At 38.1% G+C, this 20,349-nt stretch overlaps 1 protein-coding gene across 1 annotated transcript in view; it reads right to left on the bottom strand.

Annotated features, from left to right (window-relative positions):
* Positions 1-1,419: 1,419 nt before the first annotated feature.
* LOC311070566 (caskin-1) overlaps positions 1,420-20,349 on the bottom strand; it is a 57,958-nt gene continuing 39,028 nt past the window's right edge. Inside the window, 13 exon segments of the mRNA XM_084094483.1 lie at positions 1,420-3,297; positions 3,444-4,263; positions 9,832-10,465; positions 10,697-11,640; positions 12,480-12,618; positions 12,970-13,071; positions 13,158-13,268; positions 14,136-14,245; positions 14,703-14,784; positions 14,910-15,060; positions 15,062-15,095; positions 17,345-17,446; positions 18,694-18,933. Of these exon segments, the coding sequence (XP_083950609.1) occupies positions 3,201-3,297; positions 3,444-4,263; positions 9,832-10,465; positions 10,697-11,640; positions 12,480-12,618; positions 12,970-13,071; positions 13,158-13,268; positions 14,136-14,245; positions 14,703-14,784; positions 14,910-15,060; positions 15,062-15,095; positions 17,345-17,446; positions 18,694-18,933 (3,566 nt within the window). The 3' untranslated portion in view covers positions 1,420-3,200.

The raw sequence follows: 20,349 nt of genomic DNA, 5'->3' as shown, positions 1-20,349 counted from the left end.
GACCTGACAGAAATTGAGCGTCAGCGTCAGTTCTGGCAGGCCAGGTAGTCAAGACGCTGCTAATGCTGTTTGCTAACAACACTGTCCCATCAGCTGATCTGCTCCAGCTGAGCTGCATTAGCTCGTTAACTCCCCTCGCTGCTCAATGGCCAAAGCTCAAACAAGGCACCCTATTTAAAGCACATTCAGTTGCTCATACATACTTGCTGCTCGCTTCTGCTGCCCACCACCTCCCCAGCTCCTCCTTATGCATAACATGGTATTTGCTTTATGTCATGTTGCCTGCTCTGTTCACAGGGGGGATATTTTAGCTCTCACAGTCCTAAACTGTGTGAGCGTTCCCTAATGCTGCTGCTGCTGTCCTCTGACTCTCTGCTATTTCATGGTGCTCATGAAAGGTCAGAGGACTCCCTGAACAGAGCCATACCGCCAAATTCAATTCAGGAACATCAACCTGTTTGCAATCTATTCAATATAAATTCTTTAATTATTTTTATTGTCTGTGTTCTTGACCTAATGGACCTGACAGAAATACATTTAAAAGAGAAACTTTTTTCTAAGCAATGGCCTACAGCAGGGGTAGTGTACTAAAGTGCTTCTAACATTTACAGTGCATAATGAATGCACACAATTTTGAAAGCATATTCCAATACTTAATGTCAAACTGTTTAAAGACAAATGTAGTGCCCAAACTACTGCACAACAGTATAAAAATCTGTTAATTCTATAAAAAGAATAAGCCAGATACAGAGGCAATCTATTATAATTATTAGGCACGTTGATTTTCTGATAATATTTTTTTTTTCCAGTTACATTTTACCTTCCAAACCACATTAATCGTAATAACTACTATTCATTTTGTAATGAATCATTTATAAGTGATATAGCCTATATTAAAATTGTAAAGTAAATATATATCTCCATAGGATACAGTAGTCCAAAAATGTACAACACCTTACACCTAAATAGTGGCTGTAATTTGCCTGACAGGAAGTTAAAAGAAGAATCTATGCCCCTTTCTTTTAAAATCCCTCCAGAAAACTAGACACTGATAAAATAACTAGGAAATAATACAATAAAGAAATGTTAGCATTATTATGCATGCAAAAACTAACCAACTATAATAGCAACATTGGCTCAACCAATGGCATGTGTTTGGGGTGGGACTATCTGTTTTTCCAACCAATGGAAGATGGGGGAGTGTTTGGGAAACCTGGTATTCTAAACAGTGTTTAAGATAATTAAGATAATTCTGAATAGTATTTTTGGAAGACAATTGCATATTATTATGCATATTTTAAGCTACCTCAAATAAAACCATAAAAAGTTTAATAACATTCCTTAAATATGATGCAAACCAAAATATAATGTGATATAATATATGGCCAATTATAAAATACTTTACAAAACTCTCAGATGTCACTAGGGTTATATTCATAACAATTTATTTATATTAATTCCACATATTCTCAATGCTTTTTACATGGAAGAGGTCTTTGATGATTTTTTCACCAGGGTCAGACAAACACATTAGCCATCTGAAGGTTTACACAAAATAACAACTGATTATTACACAGTTTTACACTGTAAAAGATTTTATACTCCAACATCTATATCATTGACTTTGCAGGGTCATAATCAAGGACAAAGTTGTCATGATTGTCAGAAAATACTCAGTTATGTTGTATCCCAGATGGCTGGTTTTAAAGTATTACTTGTAAAGCTAAATTAATAACATGGTGCATGGATCAAAAATATTGCTCTGTAGTCTTATACATCTTGCAATGACAGTATTAAATTATCTAATTTTAGCCACTTGTATGGAATATGCAACTTCTGTCAGCAAGTCTTTTTTGTTTGCATGACAAAACAGGAATAATTGCACTGTCCAAGAGATCAATACTCTCAGCCCTTACAAAAAGTACTGTGGTGGTACTGTGTTATCAGATGATAATACAACAGTACTTGGTACTGTACCATGGTACTGTATAATCACCATATTCATGTACTGTAGAATATACAATACATTGTCATCCAAGATACTTCAAAAATACCATGGTACCATGTCCAAAAACATGGTACATTTTTGTAAGAGAAGACAAACATGCTATTTCTTTCCTAGAACTATAAACACACACTTCCTTATTCTCTCACGCTCAAACAGACCTCCCCTCCAAACACACAAACAAACACACACATAAACACTTATTAGAGCACATTAGGAATGAGCAGGTGTCTGTATCATTCCATATTGATGCATTCCATACTCTAGACTATCAATGATAACTATAACCTATATGTCATATATACACTAGTCTTTTCCAGCGTTTTATTCTGAATTCTGTCTATATCTATGTATTACACCTTGGGCAGGGTGGGATTTGTCAATGCAAAAACTACACTACACAGTCAAACATTCACACACACTGACAACAACAACAACAACAGCAACAACAATAACATACGTAAAGATTACAATATACCTCTTTAAGTCCAAAGCTTTTCTTCATTATACTTCAAGGGATCAAAGAAATAGTCCAAAAAAGTCATAATATTTTCAGGGTCATAAATGGGACTGTGCTCTTCAAATTTTTAGTCCAAACCAAGTGTTTTACACAAGGTGAAATTCAAAGCTCCCCTTTACTTGTGGACAAGCTCTCAGCAGAGATTTGGAAAAGAGCAATACAGCTTCCTAACATCATCAAAGAGAATATGATGTACATTTACTGCTCTTAGCACTGCCTTTAAAAAGAAATATTCATCGAACTCTCTCCCCACATATTGTACACACATATACACACACTCACACGTATAAGCATTTCTCTGCTTAATGATATTTAGAAAGCTTGTCACATAGTCTCTCTTAAAATTGTGCTTATCTCTGGAAGCAGCAAGACAGCAGGCCGTATTTGCAGGTCAGGATATGTACTTGCAGTACCTATTCTGGCCACTAGAGTAAGACGAAAAGCTGGTGGAGAATGTAAAGGTGGAGAATGATGTTAGTCAAAATTTAGATCTTAGGCTTTTCTCAGAGATGCTCAATTGTAGACTTCTACACACGTTAGAATGGAAGAGCTAAATTTGCCCTATCGAGATTCCAATACTGCAGAGGCATCAAAGTTGGTTTCGGTTGTCCACACTGAGAAAGTGAAGCTTGTGTGTTTCACACTTCCTAAGGAATCTAATATATTTTTTCATTTTTAATCTAACATGGCATCCAACTGGTCCGCAAGGTCATCAAACATGCTGCCAATGTCATCGAGAATGTTAACTGTGCTCTTGTTGTCCACAATGGAGCTGAAGAGGAAAAGAAACAGAAAGTAGAAGAAAAAGAATGGTGAGTTTCAACAAGTAACATCATCATCATGCAATGAAGAGACTGCTAAGTGCCAAGGAGAAAGAACATAATTTGTTTTAGTGTCTAGAAACATCTACTTTTATACCTGTCATCCTTCTTAATCTTCTCCTCCACTACCTCCAGAGCAGCAGCCAGGGACGCACTTGTCTCCTCCAGTCTGAGTTGCACCATGTTCCCTGAACCAGCTATCAATAACCCTTGGCTTTCCACCTCTGTTTTTCCAACTCCATCTTGTGGTTCACCCTCTACTTGTGTCTGTCTGGCTACGCCTACCTTCCTTCTTCTCATTACTACTGGTTCTGCGCCCTCCCCTGTCTCTTTGAAATGACTCCCTGCTGAGGAACCTGAAATCAGGCCTTGTTCACCTTGAAATGTTGGATCAACCTGGATCAGACCTGCCCTTTCCATTCTAGCAATTCCGACTTCCTCTACTCTATCTTGCTTCCTCACATCATCTTCCTCTCTCTGTTTTTCTACTTCTCTAAGCCTCTTTTGCATGTCTACTCCAGGCAACTCCACTTCCAGAGGGCTTGGGATGTCCACTGAGAGACCAGCCATGGAGGACCTCGGGGGCTTCACTGGAGCTGAACCTGGTGTAGAGGGTGTTTGTGGGGTTTGGGGTGTCTGGGGTGTCTGTGGGCTCTGAGCTGGAGAAGTTGCTGGACGTGGAGACAGCATGCTTCCCTCCATTGGTTTTGGGGTGACCGGACTCAAAGTCTGTGGTAGATGTTCCAGTTGTTCAATTGAAGCAGGGCTGAAGGAGGCACTAGATGGGCTGAGAACATCAGCCTGAGGAGAGCCGGGAGTTCCAGTGGTATGGATTGGCTTGATTTTTACAGGTTTGGGCAGTGTAGGAGGTGGACTTGGCTTGGGAGATACTGGAGGGGGGATTTTCTTAATCTCCACTATAAAGAGACAAAGAAACTATGTAATGTACAACTTATTTAAATCCATTCAGAAAATATATTTTACTACTTCAACCTGATATCAGGAAGGTCTCTGTTGATATCAAGCTAAACAGAGGACCTGGTTTCATTGAACTACTGTCTAAAAATACCCACAAATTCAGTGCCGGCCCGAGCCTTTTGGGGGCCCTAAGCAGAATTTGATTTGGGGGCCCCCTCCCACCACGCGGAGTCACCTGTTTGACGATTATTGACACAAATGTCACGCTATAATGTTACATTATAAATTAATACAATGAGGTTATGTATTAATACAAAATAAATACTTAATAAAAAATAGATAGACCTACTTAAATAAAAAGTTTTAACTTTTTCTTTACTCTTTTACTAACTCTTTGAAACTTCTGAAAACAAACTGTCACAAAACACATTAAATAAATTATTTGCAAAATATCCTTGAACGTTTTGCAACACTTTGCAGTTTGAAAGATGTCTTCTATGAACATGACGGAGTATGTTTTTATGTTTCCACTGTTCAATAGCGCCCGCGCCTCACACACACACACACACACACACACACAAAACATATTCCAGCAATGTAATCTTGACATCGCAGCCTGTTCATTATAGCCATAATAAAATATAATAATAAAATAGTCAACCTAACATATAAAAATTACGCTGCTCTGTTTAAACAATCAGTAATAGAATTTGTACCATTCTATGTAATCACCGGTCCACTACGATGTTTCCAAGCACTTTTTTGCGCGTGTGAAGAGGATGATTTTTTTCCATCGATATTGGAACATGAATTAAGTACAAAGGCTATAATAAAGAATAGTTTACCATCCAAATACATCGCGAATGTTAAAACATTTTGATTCTAATGAGAGAGATACGTGAGCCCAATGCCACTTACTTTCACTTTCGCTTTAAATTATTTCGTTTTGGCTTGTTTATAGTTATTTTTTTATTCTTGTTCTGTTCTGAATATTATTCAATTTAAAGGACAAATCATTGATTTAAATGTCAATCATCAATCATTGATCAAATCAAATTTTTGTGACATGGCTTAACATTACCGTGACTTTGCGCACAAATTGTCTATGCACGCAAGTTTATGCGCATGACTCAAACACTGGCAGACACAGCAGCAGTTGTAGGCAGGTATATTGATCATGAAATCAGAATTTTCTTGTCTTGAATTAGTCATTAATTCATTCATGTCACTTGTTTAATTTAATTAATATGTAGAAAAAAAAAAAAAGAAAAAAAAACTCAATTGGGGGCTTAGTTTGCTTATGCCTCAGGCCGGCTCTGCACGAATTTCATGCATGCATGAATTTCTATGTTGGCTTGCTAGGCTGATTTATGCTTGTTTGCCAGTTTGCAGGATAAAGGGTGAGATAATATGAGGAACACAATAACCTCATAAGCCGCGTTTCCACCGCAGAAACTTTCCCCAGGAACTAGGAACTTTGGGCTGGTACTCGATGTGTTTACACCGCAGGAAGCAGGGTCTAAATGAAGTTCCGGGTAAATATTTCCACCTCCGATAGTCCCTGCTCATGAGGTAGTACTTTTTCAAAGTTCAGAAACTTTCAGGGGTGGGACTTGTGCGCTGATTGGTTGTATTCACGCCGCATTTTGGTCGAATGACTCCACGCAGCATTTTATTAGGGCCCAAGCCCTGAAAGGGCGAAGGCCCTATTGTTTTCGTAAGGATTTTTTTTTTTTCTTCATTATTTTTTTTTTGTGCCTTTTTGCCACTTTTGGGGCCCTTAACATGCTCAAAAACTCTTGAAACTTTGCACACAGGTCAGAACCTGCGGCCATCAGGGCCGGACTTAAGCTGGTACCCGGGCGTGGCAGGGGGGCTCGACAGCGCCCCCATGGAATGGGGTCCGAAATCTTGGTCCATATATCAAACACGCTTGCATGTAATAATATGAAACTCAGTACACATATAGATCTCATCGGTCCGAACAACTTTCATGCTCTAAGTTTTACAAAAGCCCAACAGGAAGTCGGTTATTATACGTTGTTTGGAAAACGCATACAATGGAATGTGAAATACTCCTCCTAGGGAATTCATCCGATCGCCGCCAAACTCGGTGTGAATGAAGTCAAGACATTGAGGATGAATTCTTGCGAATGGATTTTTGATATCTCGAACGGTTTGGCCGTGGCGAGGAAACGAATTTATGGCGAATAATGGGACACAGGAAGTGTGTTATAACTTCTGCATACATTATCTGATCTTGCTGAAACTTGAGCAGTGTATTCGTTGTTAGAGGCCGATCACATGGATGTGACCTTTGTGAGTCAAAGTTATAGCGCCACCAACTGGCAACAGGAAGTGTGTCACTTTCAAAATGCTTTGAAATCACTCTCTTATTTTTACCCGATTTGCTTAAAACTTTATGTGTATAATGTAGACACATGGCAGATGTAGACCTGTGAAAGGATTATTGATATCTTAGATACTGTTGCCGTGGCAACGCATCAAACTTTAATATTCTTTTCGGATGCTTTTGAGACTCTTCACATGCTTGAAAATGCATGAAACTCGACAGACACATCACATTTATTATCCAGTAGACATGTGGAAAGTTTCAGAAACGGGCGTGGTGGAATGGCTCAGTAGCGCCACCTTTAGTAAAAAATGGGGGCTTAGTTTTTCCTAGAATCACAAAACTTGGTAGGTGTATTGTTCTCATCAAGCAGGCCAACTTTCTAATTTACAGTCATTACCTCAGACCCACAGGAAGTCAGATATTTTGGTTTGAATGTGGATTTTCTGGAGAATTTTCTCTCTCTCTCTGTGTGTCTGTGTGTGTGTGGGGGGGGGGATTTGTCTATTCCATTTAATCTTTGTTTTTCAAGGTTTCAGGGGCTTTTGGGGCCCTTAACGTGCTCAAAAACTCTTGAAACTTTCCACACAGGTCAGAACCCACGGTCATCAGAGCCGGGCTGAAGCTGGTACCCGGGCGTGGCAGGGGGGCTCAACAGCGCCCCCTTGGACACGGTCTGAAAACTTGGTCCATATATCAAACACGCTTGCATGAATTAATATGAAACTCGGTACACATATAGATCTCATCGGGCCGAACAACTTCCGCACTCTAAGTTATTAGCTCCGCCCAACAGGAAGTCGGCTATTATGGGTTGTTTGAAAAACGCATGCTGTGGAATTTGATGTACTCATCCTAGAGAATTCATCCAATCGCCTCCAAACTCGGTCAGCATGAAGTCAAGACAGTGAGGATGCTAAATTCCGGACGGATTTTTGATATCTCGAACGGTTTGGCCGTGGCGAGGAAACAATGGCGAGAAAAGAGAAACACGAAGTAATATAACTTCTGCATACGTTAACTGATCTTGATGAAACTTCAGCAGTGTGTTCGTAGTAAGAGGCCGATCAGATGGATGTAACTATTGTGAGTCAAAGTTATAGCGCCACCAACTGGCATATATACATATACATATATACATATATATATATATATATATATATATATATAGATATATATATATATATATATATATATATACTAGTGCTGTCAAACGATTAAAATATTTAATCGCGATTAATCGCATTAATGTCATAGTTAACTCGCGATTAATTGCAATTAATCGCACATTTTTATCTATTCTAAATGTCTCTTGATTTCTTTTTGTCCCATTATTTTTTCTCATTTTAATGCTCTTATCAACATGGAAAAGTGGATTGGCTTGCTTTGAGCAAATGTTTCTTTTTGAAATCAACATTGGCATACTGTAGTGTTCAATTTCACACTAACATTCTCACTTGGAGCAAATAATCTCTCACACAATGTAACACTGTCCATCAATAAAAGGGTGAAAGAAATACTGACGAGGTCCTAATATTGACGAGGGGGTGGAGAATTCGCATCAGCGAATCAGTGTGCTTGGCCATCAAGTAGTAGGCCATTTCAGACTGGACGTGCTGCAATGATAGCTCAGTTCACAATGACAAAACACACAGATCAAAAATGATCTTGTCTTTGGTCTTGTCAACTGAAACATTTTGGCCACTTTTTTAAAATTAAACTTTCCATTCAGAATCTTATTGGCATCCATTTCGGCGTCTCGCGCTCATCATTCATCCACTCAAAACATAATGTTAAAGGGGGTCGCACACTGGACGAGAAGCGAAGCGCAGCGCCTCGTATTTAAAATTCGAACACATTATTCTCTATGAGTGTACACACACCTTTTATTGCTGGCCATAAACTGAGAAAGTACGCGTCCGATGTGCGATACAAGTTGTCCATAGACGCGGCTTCTCGTCCACTCTTTGGCCGGCTCGCAAGCCCAAACAAGTGTGTGCGGCGTGCCTGTTGTTTTGTTTCCGGTCTAGCTAGATCCGGTGGTGTTGTACTAACGTTACTAGTTGTTGCAAAAGCATGTCAAAAAAAAAAAAAAAAAAACTACAAAGTTTGCTAGGCGTTAATCGCGCGATAAAAAAATTGACGCCGTTAAAATGGGTTTGCGTTAACGCCGTTAATAACGCGTTTAACTGACAGCCCTAATATATACATATATATATATATATATATATATATATATATATATATATATATATATATATATATATATATATATATATATATATATATATATAAATATAGCTGCGAGCAGCGATGGAGGGCCCAAGCCGGTGACACCGCCACCCCGGTGGCTTTAGTGTAACTAAAGGCACCAGGGTGGCGGTGCCACCGGCTTGGGCCCGCAATCGCTGCTCGCAGCTTCATGCAGTAAGAGTTGTCTGTCTGCAAATGGAATTTAATAAAAAAACTGGTGGACTGGCGACGAGTTTCAAGCTTTATTTTGTGGAAGAGGAAACTTTCTGCACGTTTGTCCCAGCCTCACGGTCAATGTCCGCAATAGCTGATAACATACAAATTTTATATCTAACGTTAGCATTACGAGCTTACTGAACACGCTTTATCAGTGCTCGTCTCTTTTCTGCCACAGCTTTTATTATTAAGTCATTATGTTTACACATTGTCATCTATTGCAAGGCACTCCAAACCATGTTATAAATTTACTATAACAGGATTGAAATAGCGCTTTGAGGTTAGTAAAAACAACTATTTACAAGACTGTCACTGTTTATGATTGATAGACGGGGTTCAGGCTTTTTTTTAAGAGTATTTGCGAAAGAGGATGCGCGTTCGTCCCAGGCATCTCACAATAACTGATAACATACGTTGTCTAATTTTATACACATACGAGCTTTCTGAACACGCTTTAGTATCAGTGCTCGTCTATTTTGTTTTGTCAATTACCTCGTTAGTAAACCAATACATAACTGCAGCACAGTTTGAATCTCCTCCATACTTATTATAAATGTGGCGCTCAAAACTGATTACTGTCCGTCGCAGACTGGGAGGAGCAGTTGCGCGCAGTTTACCTTCCCGGTACTTAGTTTAGACCGCGGTGTAAACGCAGAAAGCAACCGGTCTGGGGCAAAAAAAAGTTCCTGGGACAAATTGTTCCAGGTAATTTCGGTGGAAACGCGGCTATAGATAACATTCTTACCTGGGCTATGTTGACCTTCTGGTCCAGGTAATGGAACCCTCCTTGAAGGAGTTGGGGGATCGAATTTGCGAAGTGCCATTGCTGGTTTAGGTGAAACTGGGGGTTTCAGTATTTGTCTGGGAAGAGAGCCAAAGCTGTCGTGTTGCAGTTCTGCCTCCCTACCACCATCTCCAATGCAAGCTTCTGATACAGGTCTTCTCCGAAAGTTCTCTAGCCCATCTCCATCAGTGCCGTTACTCTGTGGTGGAGCCAATGCTTTGGGCCTTCGCTTTATCGTACTCGTTTCTGTCAGGTTAAAATGTTCACTATCTGAATAATGTGGTGGTCGTGGTCTTCTCAAAGTTGCAGTGGCATCCATCCGTGACCACTCCTCTTGTGGCAGAGAAGAAACAACTCCTTCCAGATGAGTGATCATGGAACGTGGACGTGGCTCGGGGGCCTGTTTAATTTGGTGGGATTCACAAGGTGCTGGTCCATGATGTGCGAGGTCCTGCATGGCTCGGCTCATCTCAGCCTCTTGTACATCATTGTCAGGCTGCTTTTGAGAGTCGTAAAATTCACTGATTGTGCGGCGGCGACTATCTGCGTCGGAATTCAGAACTTCTCGGCTCTGCCGAAGGAGGTTTTGGCTTGCCTGAAGAACAGGTAAAACATCGAAACTCAGTTAGGCATCAATACGTACCTAAGCATGCGTAAAACATTGCTATTTAACTAATAAAAATGAGTCCAGGAACATTTTAAGACAGTAAATAGGGACAATTCTGATGTCAGGTAGATTGAAAAAAATGTATCAGCAATAATTGCTCTGAATCTTAAAGTTGACCACAGAATGATTGTTTTATTTTGAGAGTAACTGTTTAATTACCTGCAAATAACCACTTCCTTTACCACTGCTTCCAATATTGGACATTTCAAGCATGGCAGCAATGTCTCTAACGCTGCCCCCAGATGAAGTTTTTTCAGAGGCAATTCCACAATCGCTACGTCTGCGCTCCCTGTATGTCACATTGAGTAGCAAATTGTTAGCCCTTTTTTCGCCAGACATTAAATCATCAGCCACAGCCTCATCAGCCAGGTTACCAGTGGAAATGGAAGAGCACGAGCGTTTAGGTGGAGTTGGAGGACGAGTCCGTCTGCGAGGCCGAGCTGTGGCGAATGACTGACTGCGATTGACACTGTTGATGTCAAGGGTTTCACCAGAGGCTTTCGCTGAACTGCAAGGAGTGACCCTGTGTCCACCTAGTGTTGCGTATTTCACAGAAGAGTCTGGCAAAGGTAAGTCATGCTCAGCATCAGTAACGGTATACTGTCCACTTCTTGGCTGGGATGGAGTTTGACCATTGCCCTCTTCGGTTTCTCCTTCAGGTGGTAGGCAAAGTAATGGAACGTTACGAGCATGAGCATGCGAACGAGGAGAGTCACAAGGCCCTCTGGCCCTGCTCTGTGTTTTTAACGGGGAGGAAGGGATGTGTGAAGGAGAATTTGAAGCAGAAGATGTGGTTCTGCCTTTAGTAGGGGTGTGTGGAGGTGTTGGGGTGGGACTCTCAATCGAGCTAGGTTTTCTCAGAGGAGGAGGGGCATTAGCTCTTTGTATGCCTCGTCCATGGGTGCTTTGCCGGGGAGAGCCACGGCCTTCTGTTCTTTTGCGTATTCGAACAGAGGGGACGGAGTTCACATCTGGTTCTGTGCTGGTTTCTAAGGATTGTTTTGAGTCTGTGCTTTCTTCTATCTGGCTCTCCTTGGTGGGAATGTCTGCTTCTGGAGATTCACTCAGTCGTTTGACAGCTAACATCAACTTCTTCTGGTGTCCTAAGTAGGAAAGAAATAAAGAGGTGGACAGTAATTATTTTTGTTTGTGAGGTTAGACCTGTAATCTTTTCCCTGATGAAAAGACCAACATAAATACTAATGGTGGATCAGTGTAGTCATATTGTTTATTTTTGACCAAAAACAAAAATAAAAAATCGAACTTATTTTCATTGTTATTTTACCAGCATTAATGGCACCTGGTACCCTGAAATTGGCATTGGGCAAAAATGCATCATAAACATTAAAACAGATATACCGGTATGTAAAATTAGACAAAAACATCATGCATACATGAAGAATCAGAGAAACCATATCCCTATTAACATTCAGCAGATATTATTATCATCCTTCTCACAAGTGAGGAACATTAAAAGTTTTTCATACAAGATCCAAAAGTACTCACAAAACCACAATGCTACATTTAAAAAAAATAGTAAAACATCTAAACCAGAAATAAAATTACATAAAGAGAAAAACATTTAGTTTAGTAAGTGCTTTTGAGGGAAGATGTGTGTCAGCTTCTTCTTGAAAGTACTCTTGTCACCACAGAGGAACAAATTATGTTTTTTTTTTACTTTATGGCTAAAACCTGCATATAATATATATAACATCCAACTTGTTCCATTCCGGTGCCCCTGAGCGTTTAACTGTCCTCTTATTCCTCATGCTGTTCAATATGGCCATGCTTGGCCATACCAGCACATGCATCCCCCACTAGAGAACATCATCAAAAACACAATATACTAGTGACCAACTATGCCAGTCTTTTCAGCAGGGATATCAAGAAAAAAATATTTATTATAAATATTATGAAATATAATTATTCATAGTATACATACCTAGTTTAGTGATGCCGATCTCCTTTAGGTCCTCCAGAGTAATATCACTAATGAAGTCCATATTGTCGTAGCCGTTCTGAACCAGAGTCTGGTAATATTGATTCAGACCAATTGCAGACAGCCACTCAGCCAGACTGGGCTACAAAGTTACACAGATATTTAGTAACGGATTTGAACAGCAAATTTGTGTGTATATACAGTGGGGTCCAAAAGTCTAAAACCTAATGAAATAATAATTTTTACTTTTCAAAGAAAAAAAAAATATTATCAGCAAAACACTTTTACTCGTATTTGGTTTATCCTTCTTTTGCTTCAATGACTTCACAAAACCTGAAAATCATGTTCTACAATAAATGTCACAAATGTGCTTATGTGATGTGAAACAAAAATAGTATACACATACATATATTTTTTTTTGTTTTGTTATTATTATATGTTTAAATTATATTATGAGTTCCAGACTTCTGGAACCCGACTTTATTTCTCTTACTGGTTTCTCTTGAGGTATCCAGTCTGGGATATTCATTTTGCTGATCTCTGAAAGCATTTTCTTCCTGTGCCCTGGTTTTGTCACCCCAATAGCAGTGAGGTCCTGTGGGGCACACACACACACACACACAGAATTTTAATTTACAGTAAGTGAACTATTCCTTTAAGTTGAAGAACTATTTGTGTTACCTCTGGTGTCATTCTGCTAATGGTCTGCAGGTCATAACCAGCAGTGAGAAAGTTTGCTGTGTAGAACTGCAGCTGTGCACTAGTGAGCCATTCAACAACAGCCTCTGAGCTCTACAACACAAACACACACACACAAACAAACAAACACAGTATGGCAGGGAAAGACGGAAACGCATCAATAATTCAGACATTGCTTTGACAGTATCATGATTCCAAGTCCTAGTATGTAAGTGTGTTATGTAGTACACACTAAAACCACTGTGTGGCAGCAAAAAATATTCTTGCTTCAAAATCATAAATCACTAACCAAATATACCATAGTAAGACAGTGTTTTTTGGATATATTCTTTGAAACACCTTAACGTAAACCCTGATATATCTGAATATAGTAACCCTTAAACAGGGACGTCATGCACAAGTGACAATAAATACATGTATAATGATAATGTTATAAAATATTTCTATTTCAAATTAGTAATGTTCTTTTGAACTTTCTATTCATCAAAGAATCATAAAAAATGTATCGTGGTTTCAGCAAAAAAAGTAGCATAACTTTTTTTTAACATTGATAATAATAAGAAATGTTTTCATCACAGGAATAAAATACACATAAAATATATATCCCATTTAAAAAAAAATTATTTTAAATTATAATAATACTTTACAATATTACTGTATTGTGAACAAATAAATGCAGCCTGGTGTGAATAAAAGATATATATATATATATATATATATATATATATATATATATATATATATATATATATACAAAAACTTTCCAAAACTTTAGAAAAGTAGTGTATCTGTTTATAAGTGATTAATCAATTTTACTTTTATACTTAGACTTATTTGTATCTTTTTTTGTTGTTCAAAATAAAAATAAATAAATAATATTTATTCTCATTAACACACTAACAAATATAGACATTATGATTCACATAAACAAATATGTGCCGCCACCACACACACACTTGCCTTGCTCTCAGCTGAAACTTCATCTTTCCTCTGCAGCAATGGATCCACAAAGGGTTTCTTCTTTTGCTGGCGCGGGGCAGCAGATGCACTCTGAGTGCGCTGAGAAGACACTACAGCAAAAAAGTAAATAAAATGAAAACCAATTAACGTTTCATATTTTTAATTAACAGGACTTTGAATACACGTATGGGCTTATTAAAACATTTGGAGGCATAGAACAATGGATATATGAGATGTGTACAAATGAGACATAATGAGACAAACCTGTATTCTAAGATCAGTCTAATATTTGAATGTAAATATGGGTTTTAAATGCATAAAATAAAATATAAATTACAATGGCTCCCAAAAGTATTTACACCCACATTTAAAACTGATCTTATGGCATTTTAATTAAAAACATCAAGCCAGGGGCATTTGTTTGAAAGAAACAAAGTGCAAACAAAATTATAAATCAATAGATTGTTTTGCTGACTTTATACATCCCCTAAAATTCACTTGGACACCAGTAATTGTACAAGAAAAGTGAAGTTAGATCTGAGATTGTTATTATACATTTCGTAGTACCTGAATTAGGATCTAAAGACTGTGATTGGTCCATAAGATGCTCTTTTGCTTTGGCTGACTGGGACAGCACCGTGGCCAACAGCTAAAACACACACGCAAATGCACACATACATGATCAGTAATGTGAGAAATAGAGAGAAAGACAGACAAAGAGAGAATTTACACATCTGTCCTCGTGTGCATCTATGGTCTTTGTGTGCGCCGCACCTTCACGCCCTCGGCCTGAGCATGCAGTCCCGGTACATTGAGGCCATGTGTGTTAACTCCGGGTGAGTGTGTGGGGGTGGTCGGCACGGGCACTGGTGAGTTGGTGAGGTGAGCGTTGGCATTACTGCTTTGTCCGCTAGTAGATGAACGTCGTCAGACTGCCTGTGCTGCCCATGCTGCCCCCTGCTGGCAGGTACAAGTTGTCATGCAAGAAACCAGAAATAAAAAAAACGTTGAGTATGTCCATGTCTGTGCGTATGCTTTATTTCGATAGTACATTCTACAGATAGACATTCTACTAACTGTAAGTAACCTTGCAACTACATGTCAACTAGCAGTCATTACAGTATAAGTGGACTGTCACCCCTAACCCTGACCTAACAGTCTTCCAATACTCTAAAAAAGTTGCAAAGTTACTTATAGTCAGTAGAATGTCTAAAGTAGAATATTGAAATAAAGTGTAACCGTATTTAGGTTGTTGACAGATAACTTAAAGCAAACTTCTTTGAATTTATATGACTGTATAAGGTAAAGTTTTTAGCCTAGAAATCTAGACGCACCCTAGCGGCAGCAAAATGTATTTCGCAGCCAGGGGGGTCTAGCAACTCTCAATAAACCTTCTAGCTGCAAAAACCTAAATTGGGTCAGGCCAATCACGTCGTGTATAGAGTAGGCGGGGGCGGGCTTAACATATGACGACAGATTTGCGACGGTTACCTGGCTGCCACTTGAAAACAAAGAATGACGGCTGCTGATGGAGAACAACGGTCTTTCGAATCGGCTTTGGCCGCGACTCTGGAGGACTTGGAGTTACGTTTTTCTTTGAGAAAAGAGCAAAGAACGGCACTTAAGTCATTCTTAAAAAAAGGAAGATGTGTGTTCGTCGTTTTGCCGGCCAGATATGGCAAAAGTTGAATCTATCAACTAAGCTCGGCTGTTGGGAAAACGCTCTGGTTGGTTGAAGCACTGTCCTATTGCGTGCAGAGGGAATTTGAAAGACAGCCGTTTATCCCGCCCCTCGGATTAAACCGCGTCCATGGTGAGTTTCCAGACCTAACATCTTGATGTAGGTCTGGCTTGCCAGGCTATAAAGTTTTTGGATCTTCTGTAATTTCAAAACATTTAAGCGTATTATGTCCCGACATGCATAAGAGCCACAAATAACATCACTGATGTCTGTTGCGACGGCTCTTGAAGCACCACAAATGAATCCAGAAATGAGATTTGATGATATTTTCAGTGAATAACCACTTAAATGTCTTTTCATCATAGGCTACTATAGTATTGTATTGCTTCAGAAGACTTGAAATATTGTGCATTGTACTTAATGTGCTTTCTTCCTTTTAAGAGCTTGACCATGTGAATCACTGTCTATTTCTTTAATTGTATGAAAAAGAGCAGGTCAAATATTCTGCAATATATTTCCTTTTATTTTCCATGGAAAAAAGAAAATCTTAAAGTCCCCCTGTAGTCAACCATATTATCCCTTAAAACTCACCTTTGATAACCAAAATGACATATTTACATGTTTTTCCTTGAAAAAAAAATTCTTCATAGCTTGCATGTAACTCTACACCCTTGCCTCATTTAGAATATGGGGTTCTATGAATATGCAAATTAGCCCCGCCTCCGCCCACTCACACCAGCGAGATCCACTTGTTGACGATCACACGTTGATCCGATTGGTTACAAGGTAGTTTGCAACGTCAGACACAGGAGAAAATACTCAGCAATGCTGTTTTTGAATTTGCACATGGTTTGTCATTAATAACACCACATAGACATATAAACGTTTTTCACCACAGGGGGACTTTAAACGTTTGGAATCCAAATTAAATAGTCCTTTTTATTTATATTTATAAACTACCGTTCAAAAGTTTGGGGTCAGTAGGATGTTTTTTGTTGAAAGAATACTTTTATTCAACAAGGACACCTTAAATTGGTAAAAATACAAACAGTAAAGACTTTTATAATATTACAAAAGACTTCTGTTTCAAATAAACACTGTTCTTTTAAACTTTCAATTCGTCAAAGAAGTCTGGAGTAATAATGCTGAAAATTCAGCTTTGCATCACAGGAATAAATTACATTTTAAAATATATTCAAATACATACCAGTTATTTTAAATTGCATTAATATTTCACAATATAACTGTATTACTGTTTTTCTGATCAAATAAATTCTTAATGACCATAAGAGACTTCTTTCAAAAACATTGAAAACATTTTACTGACTCCAAATTTTTGAACGGTAGGCCTAGTGTATATTTTTAAACGTGTAAATATCCCATATAGTTTCCCAATTAATATGAGACCATATTAGCAGCAAACATAATAAACATAAATACATATAAATAGTTTTAGATAAATTATAGCATGTACGGTACAGGTCACTGCTCACATCACATCAACTGTCCATTGAAAAACTGTATTTACCAGCTAAAGGTTTTCTCAGAACCCAAATCTCCTCATTTGCGCTGCTTTGCTGGCCGCTGAGGGTTGGAGAACCATGAGGGCTGGAAACGGATCCCCTTGAGCCTGAAAGATATCACACACACACACACACACACACAATCATAGTAAGGTAAGAATGAAATGCATTGCTTTGCAAGCTCCTAATTTGCAAAACCAGATACACACAGAGGAAGCAGATAGTAAGGGGATCATTCAGGGGCAGTTCAAATGGACTGTAGCATATCCAACAGTAATCTGGGATCCTTGCTGATGAACATGTGTGTTATATTTGTAAATACAGTACCAAAGAAATATTCAGACCCCTTAATGAATTACAAAACTTTAATTAGCTGTGAAATGTAACGTCTAGCACTGAAATTCTTGCACTTTATTTTACAGTATGTGTACTTACAGTGTACTTAAGAAATAACTAATATAAAGTACAGTAACTACATGGGTTAAGGTCAGATTTAAGGTAATAACCTAGTTATTACCCAGTTATTATAATTATAATAAGTACATAGTATGTACATGGGAAACAGGACTGTAAAATAAAGTGCTACCAAGATTTCTTATGACTGTAATATAGTAATTTCTGCAGTATTACTGAAAAAAAAGTACTGTAACAATTTGTTTTATTTAAATAAAAAGGCTAATAATACACTACTGATTATACATGATCATCACTTGTAAAATATGCTGGTTAGGTGCTCAAAGCACATTTATGAATTTTTTATATAATGCTTATTTATATAATGCTTAATATTTTTGTGGAAACTGATTTCAGGATTCCTTATTGAATAGAAAGTTCAAAAGAACAGCATTTATTTAAAACAATACTGTCACGTTTAATCAATTTAATTCATCATTGCTGAATAAAAGTATTAATTTCTTTAAAATATGTATATAATATATGTATATAATATATAATTATATCCTTTTTCAAACTAACTGTGATACTTTTTTGCACTATATATGGTAAAGAGAACTATGCTATATGGAAAATAATTATGCTAAATAGACATTTTAAAAAGTCACAGCAGTAAAAAAATAAATAAATAAATAAATTCTACCACAAACCTTGGAAAACATTTTTTTTTTTACTATTTTCTTGGGGTGAAATATGGCCTGGACATGTTCTTCACACAAATATCTCTGATACTGCTAATTTTGTATGTTACACATCCAACTTTCTCAAAGACATTCAGATTCACATCCTGTTTACTCCATTTTACTATGGTCATGAAGTTTACAAAAAAGCCAGGTGTATGATATGATATGCTTATGACGGGTACATGTGTATTTTTCTGACTGTATGTGTGTGTTTATACCTGTCTCTTTTTGTGGCTCCTCTGAGCAGGAGGAGGCTGGTTCATACCCAATTGTGCTGCAGGTAGGCATATTATAGCCAAATGAGGTGAAGAGGGGCTGATGGGTAAGGGGCTGGGTAGGAGGGGGTGGGGGAGTGAGGGGCAGAGAAAAAATGTGGGAGCAGTCACCGTTCACCATGACAACTGAACCAATTGCTGGCGGACGGATCTGTATCTTAAGATACTGTTGGGTCGAGGGACCTGGGTACAACAGAACAACAGGCGACACCAAAAAACCACAAACAACAACAACAAGAACAACAAAAAAACAGGAAAGGAAACACAAAACAAAACATGTTCAAGCAAAAATATCTAACTCTATGGCTGAGCTTATATTTACCCTGTAAGTTAACATGCAAGGTGAAAATTAACACTTTAGAAAACTAAAAAAAGAACTATACTCATGCGTACTATTTTCACAAAACATACTTGAAATGCATTCCCAAAAACACCAAATTTATAACTGATCTATATGCATGCAGACTACATTCATGCACGAAAAGGGAGAAAATGGGGATTTGAAGTGTGATGGAATCAGTATATGTAACATTTCAATATTGGTGCATTTCATTAATGCAGTGGTGTAAAGTATTTGAGTAAATGTAGTTATGTGCTAAGTATCTTTTTGGCTACTTTGTACTTTGAGTATCGAATATATGAAAGCTTTAGCGTAAGTTCTACCAGAAAGACTCTAACGCTCCGTCATTCATCCATATGAGGTCTGGCCAATCACTGCTTGACACTTGGAATATGAGTGCTGAACTTTCTCTTTTACATTGGCAGTTGATGAGGCTGACGTCCCTCTCCATCCTCCCCACCTCTACCAGGTCGGTCCCTGTCCATCCGTCTGGGGTGGACTCTGCCCCTGCCTTCATCTTTTGGCAGGATCAGCCAGAATCTGCTTCCCCAGGATCTGGATTAAGGACGGGGTCTAAGCCAAATAACTTTTTTATAATAATAACTATATATGAATCATTGTAGCTCACTACCATCTGTTAATAGTTTATGGAATAAATATTATGTAAACGTTCACTTGCCCTCTGAGTCTTTCTGGTAGAAATTACCAACCTTTTATCTTGACTACATTTTTGAACATATTCAAAATATTCCAATGCATTTGTGATAAGTAATGCAGTTACTTTTTTTGCAGTAGATTATTTCTTCTACAAAAGAAGCAATATCGTTATCTACAGAGTATTGAAGGTATCATAACTTGTGCGTTTTGCCCTTACTCACACCAACTTGTCAAAAAGTCTACTTTACGCAAATGCGAGTGCATTAGCAGGTAGTTGCTGAATCGTAGGTGTTTCATATATGAGATGAAGATGTGGCTTCAGCCGTAGATTAGGCTTAACAATATTGTATTTATCCATTATATATCCTTTTTGAATATTGGTTTTCAATATTCCCTTTTTGAGCACTTGAGCTTAGCTCAGGCTTGAGTGTCTGTAGATGTTTAAGTTTTATGTTTCAGTTTTATTTTGATTTTAGAAAATAAACGTGATTTCTCTCCACACAAATCAGCTGTTTCTTGTTTTTCACTGGCATGTATCTTAGGTGTTGAGGACTAGTGCATCTTTAAGCCTACATTCAGTATGAATAAAATACTTGATACTC

This window comes from Abramis brama (assembly GCF_963993115.1).
Source record: "Abramis brama genome assembly, chromosome: 2".
Classification (NCBI taxonomy): domain Eukaryota; kingdom Metazoa; phylum Chordata; class Actinopteri; order Cypriniformes; family Leuciscidae; genus Abramis; species Abramis brama.
Note: the sequence above shows the minus strand (reverse complement) of the source record. Positions and strands in the feature narration are given on the sequence as shown.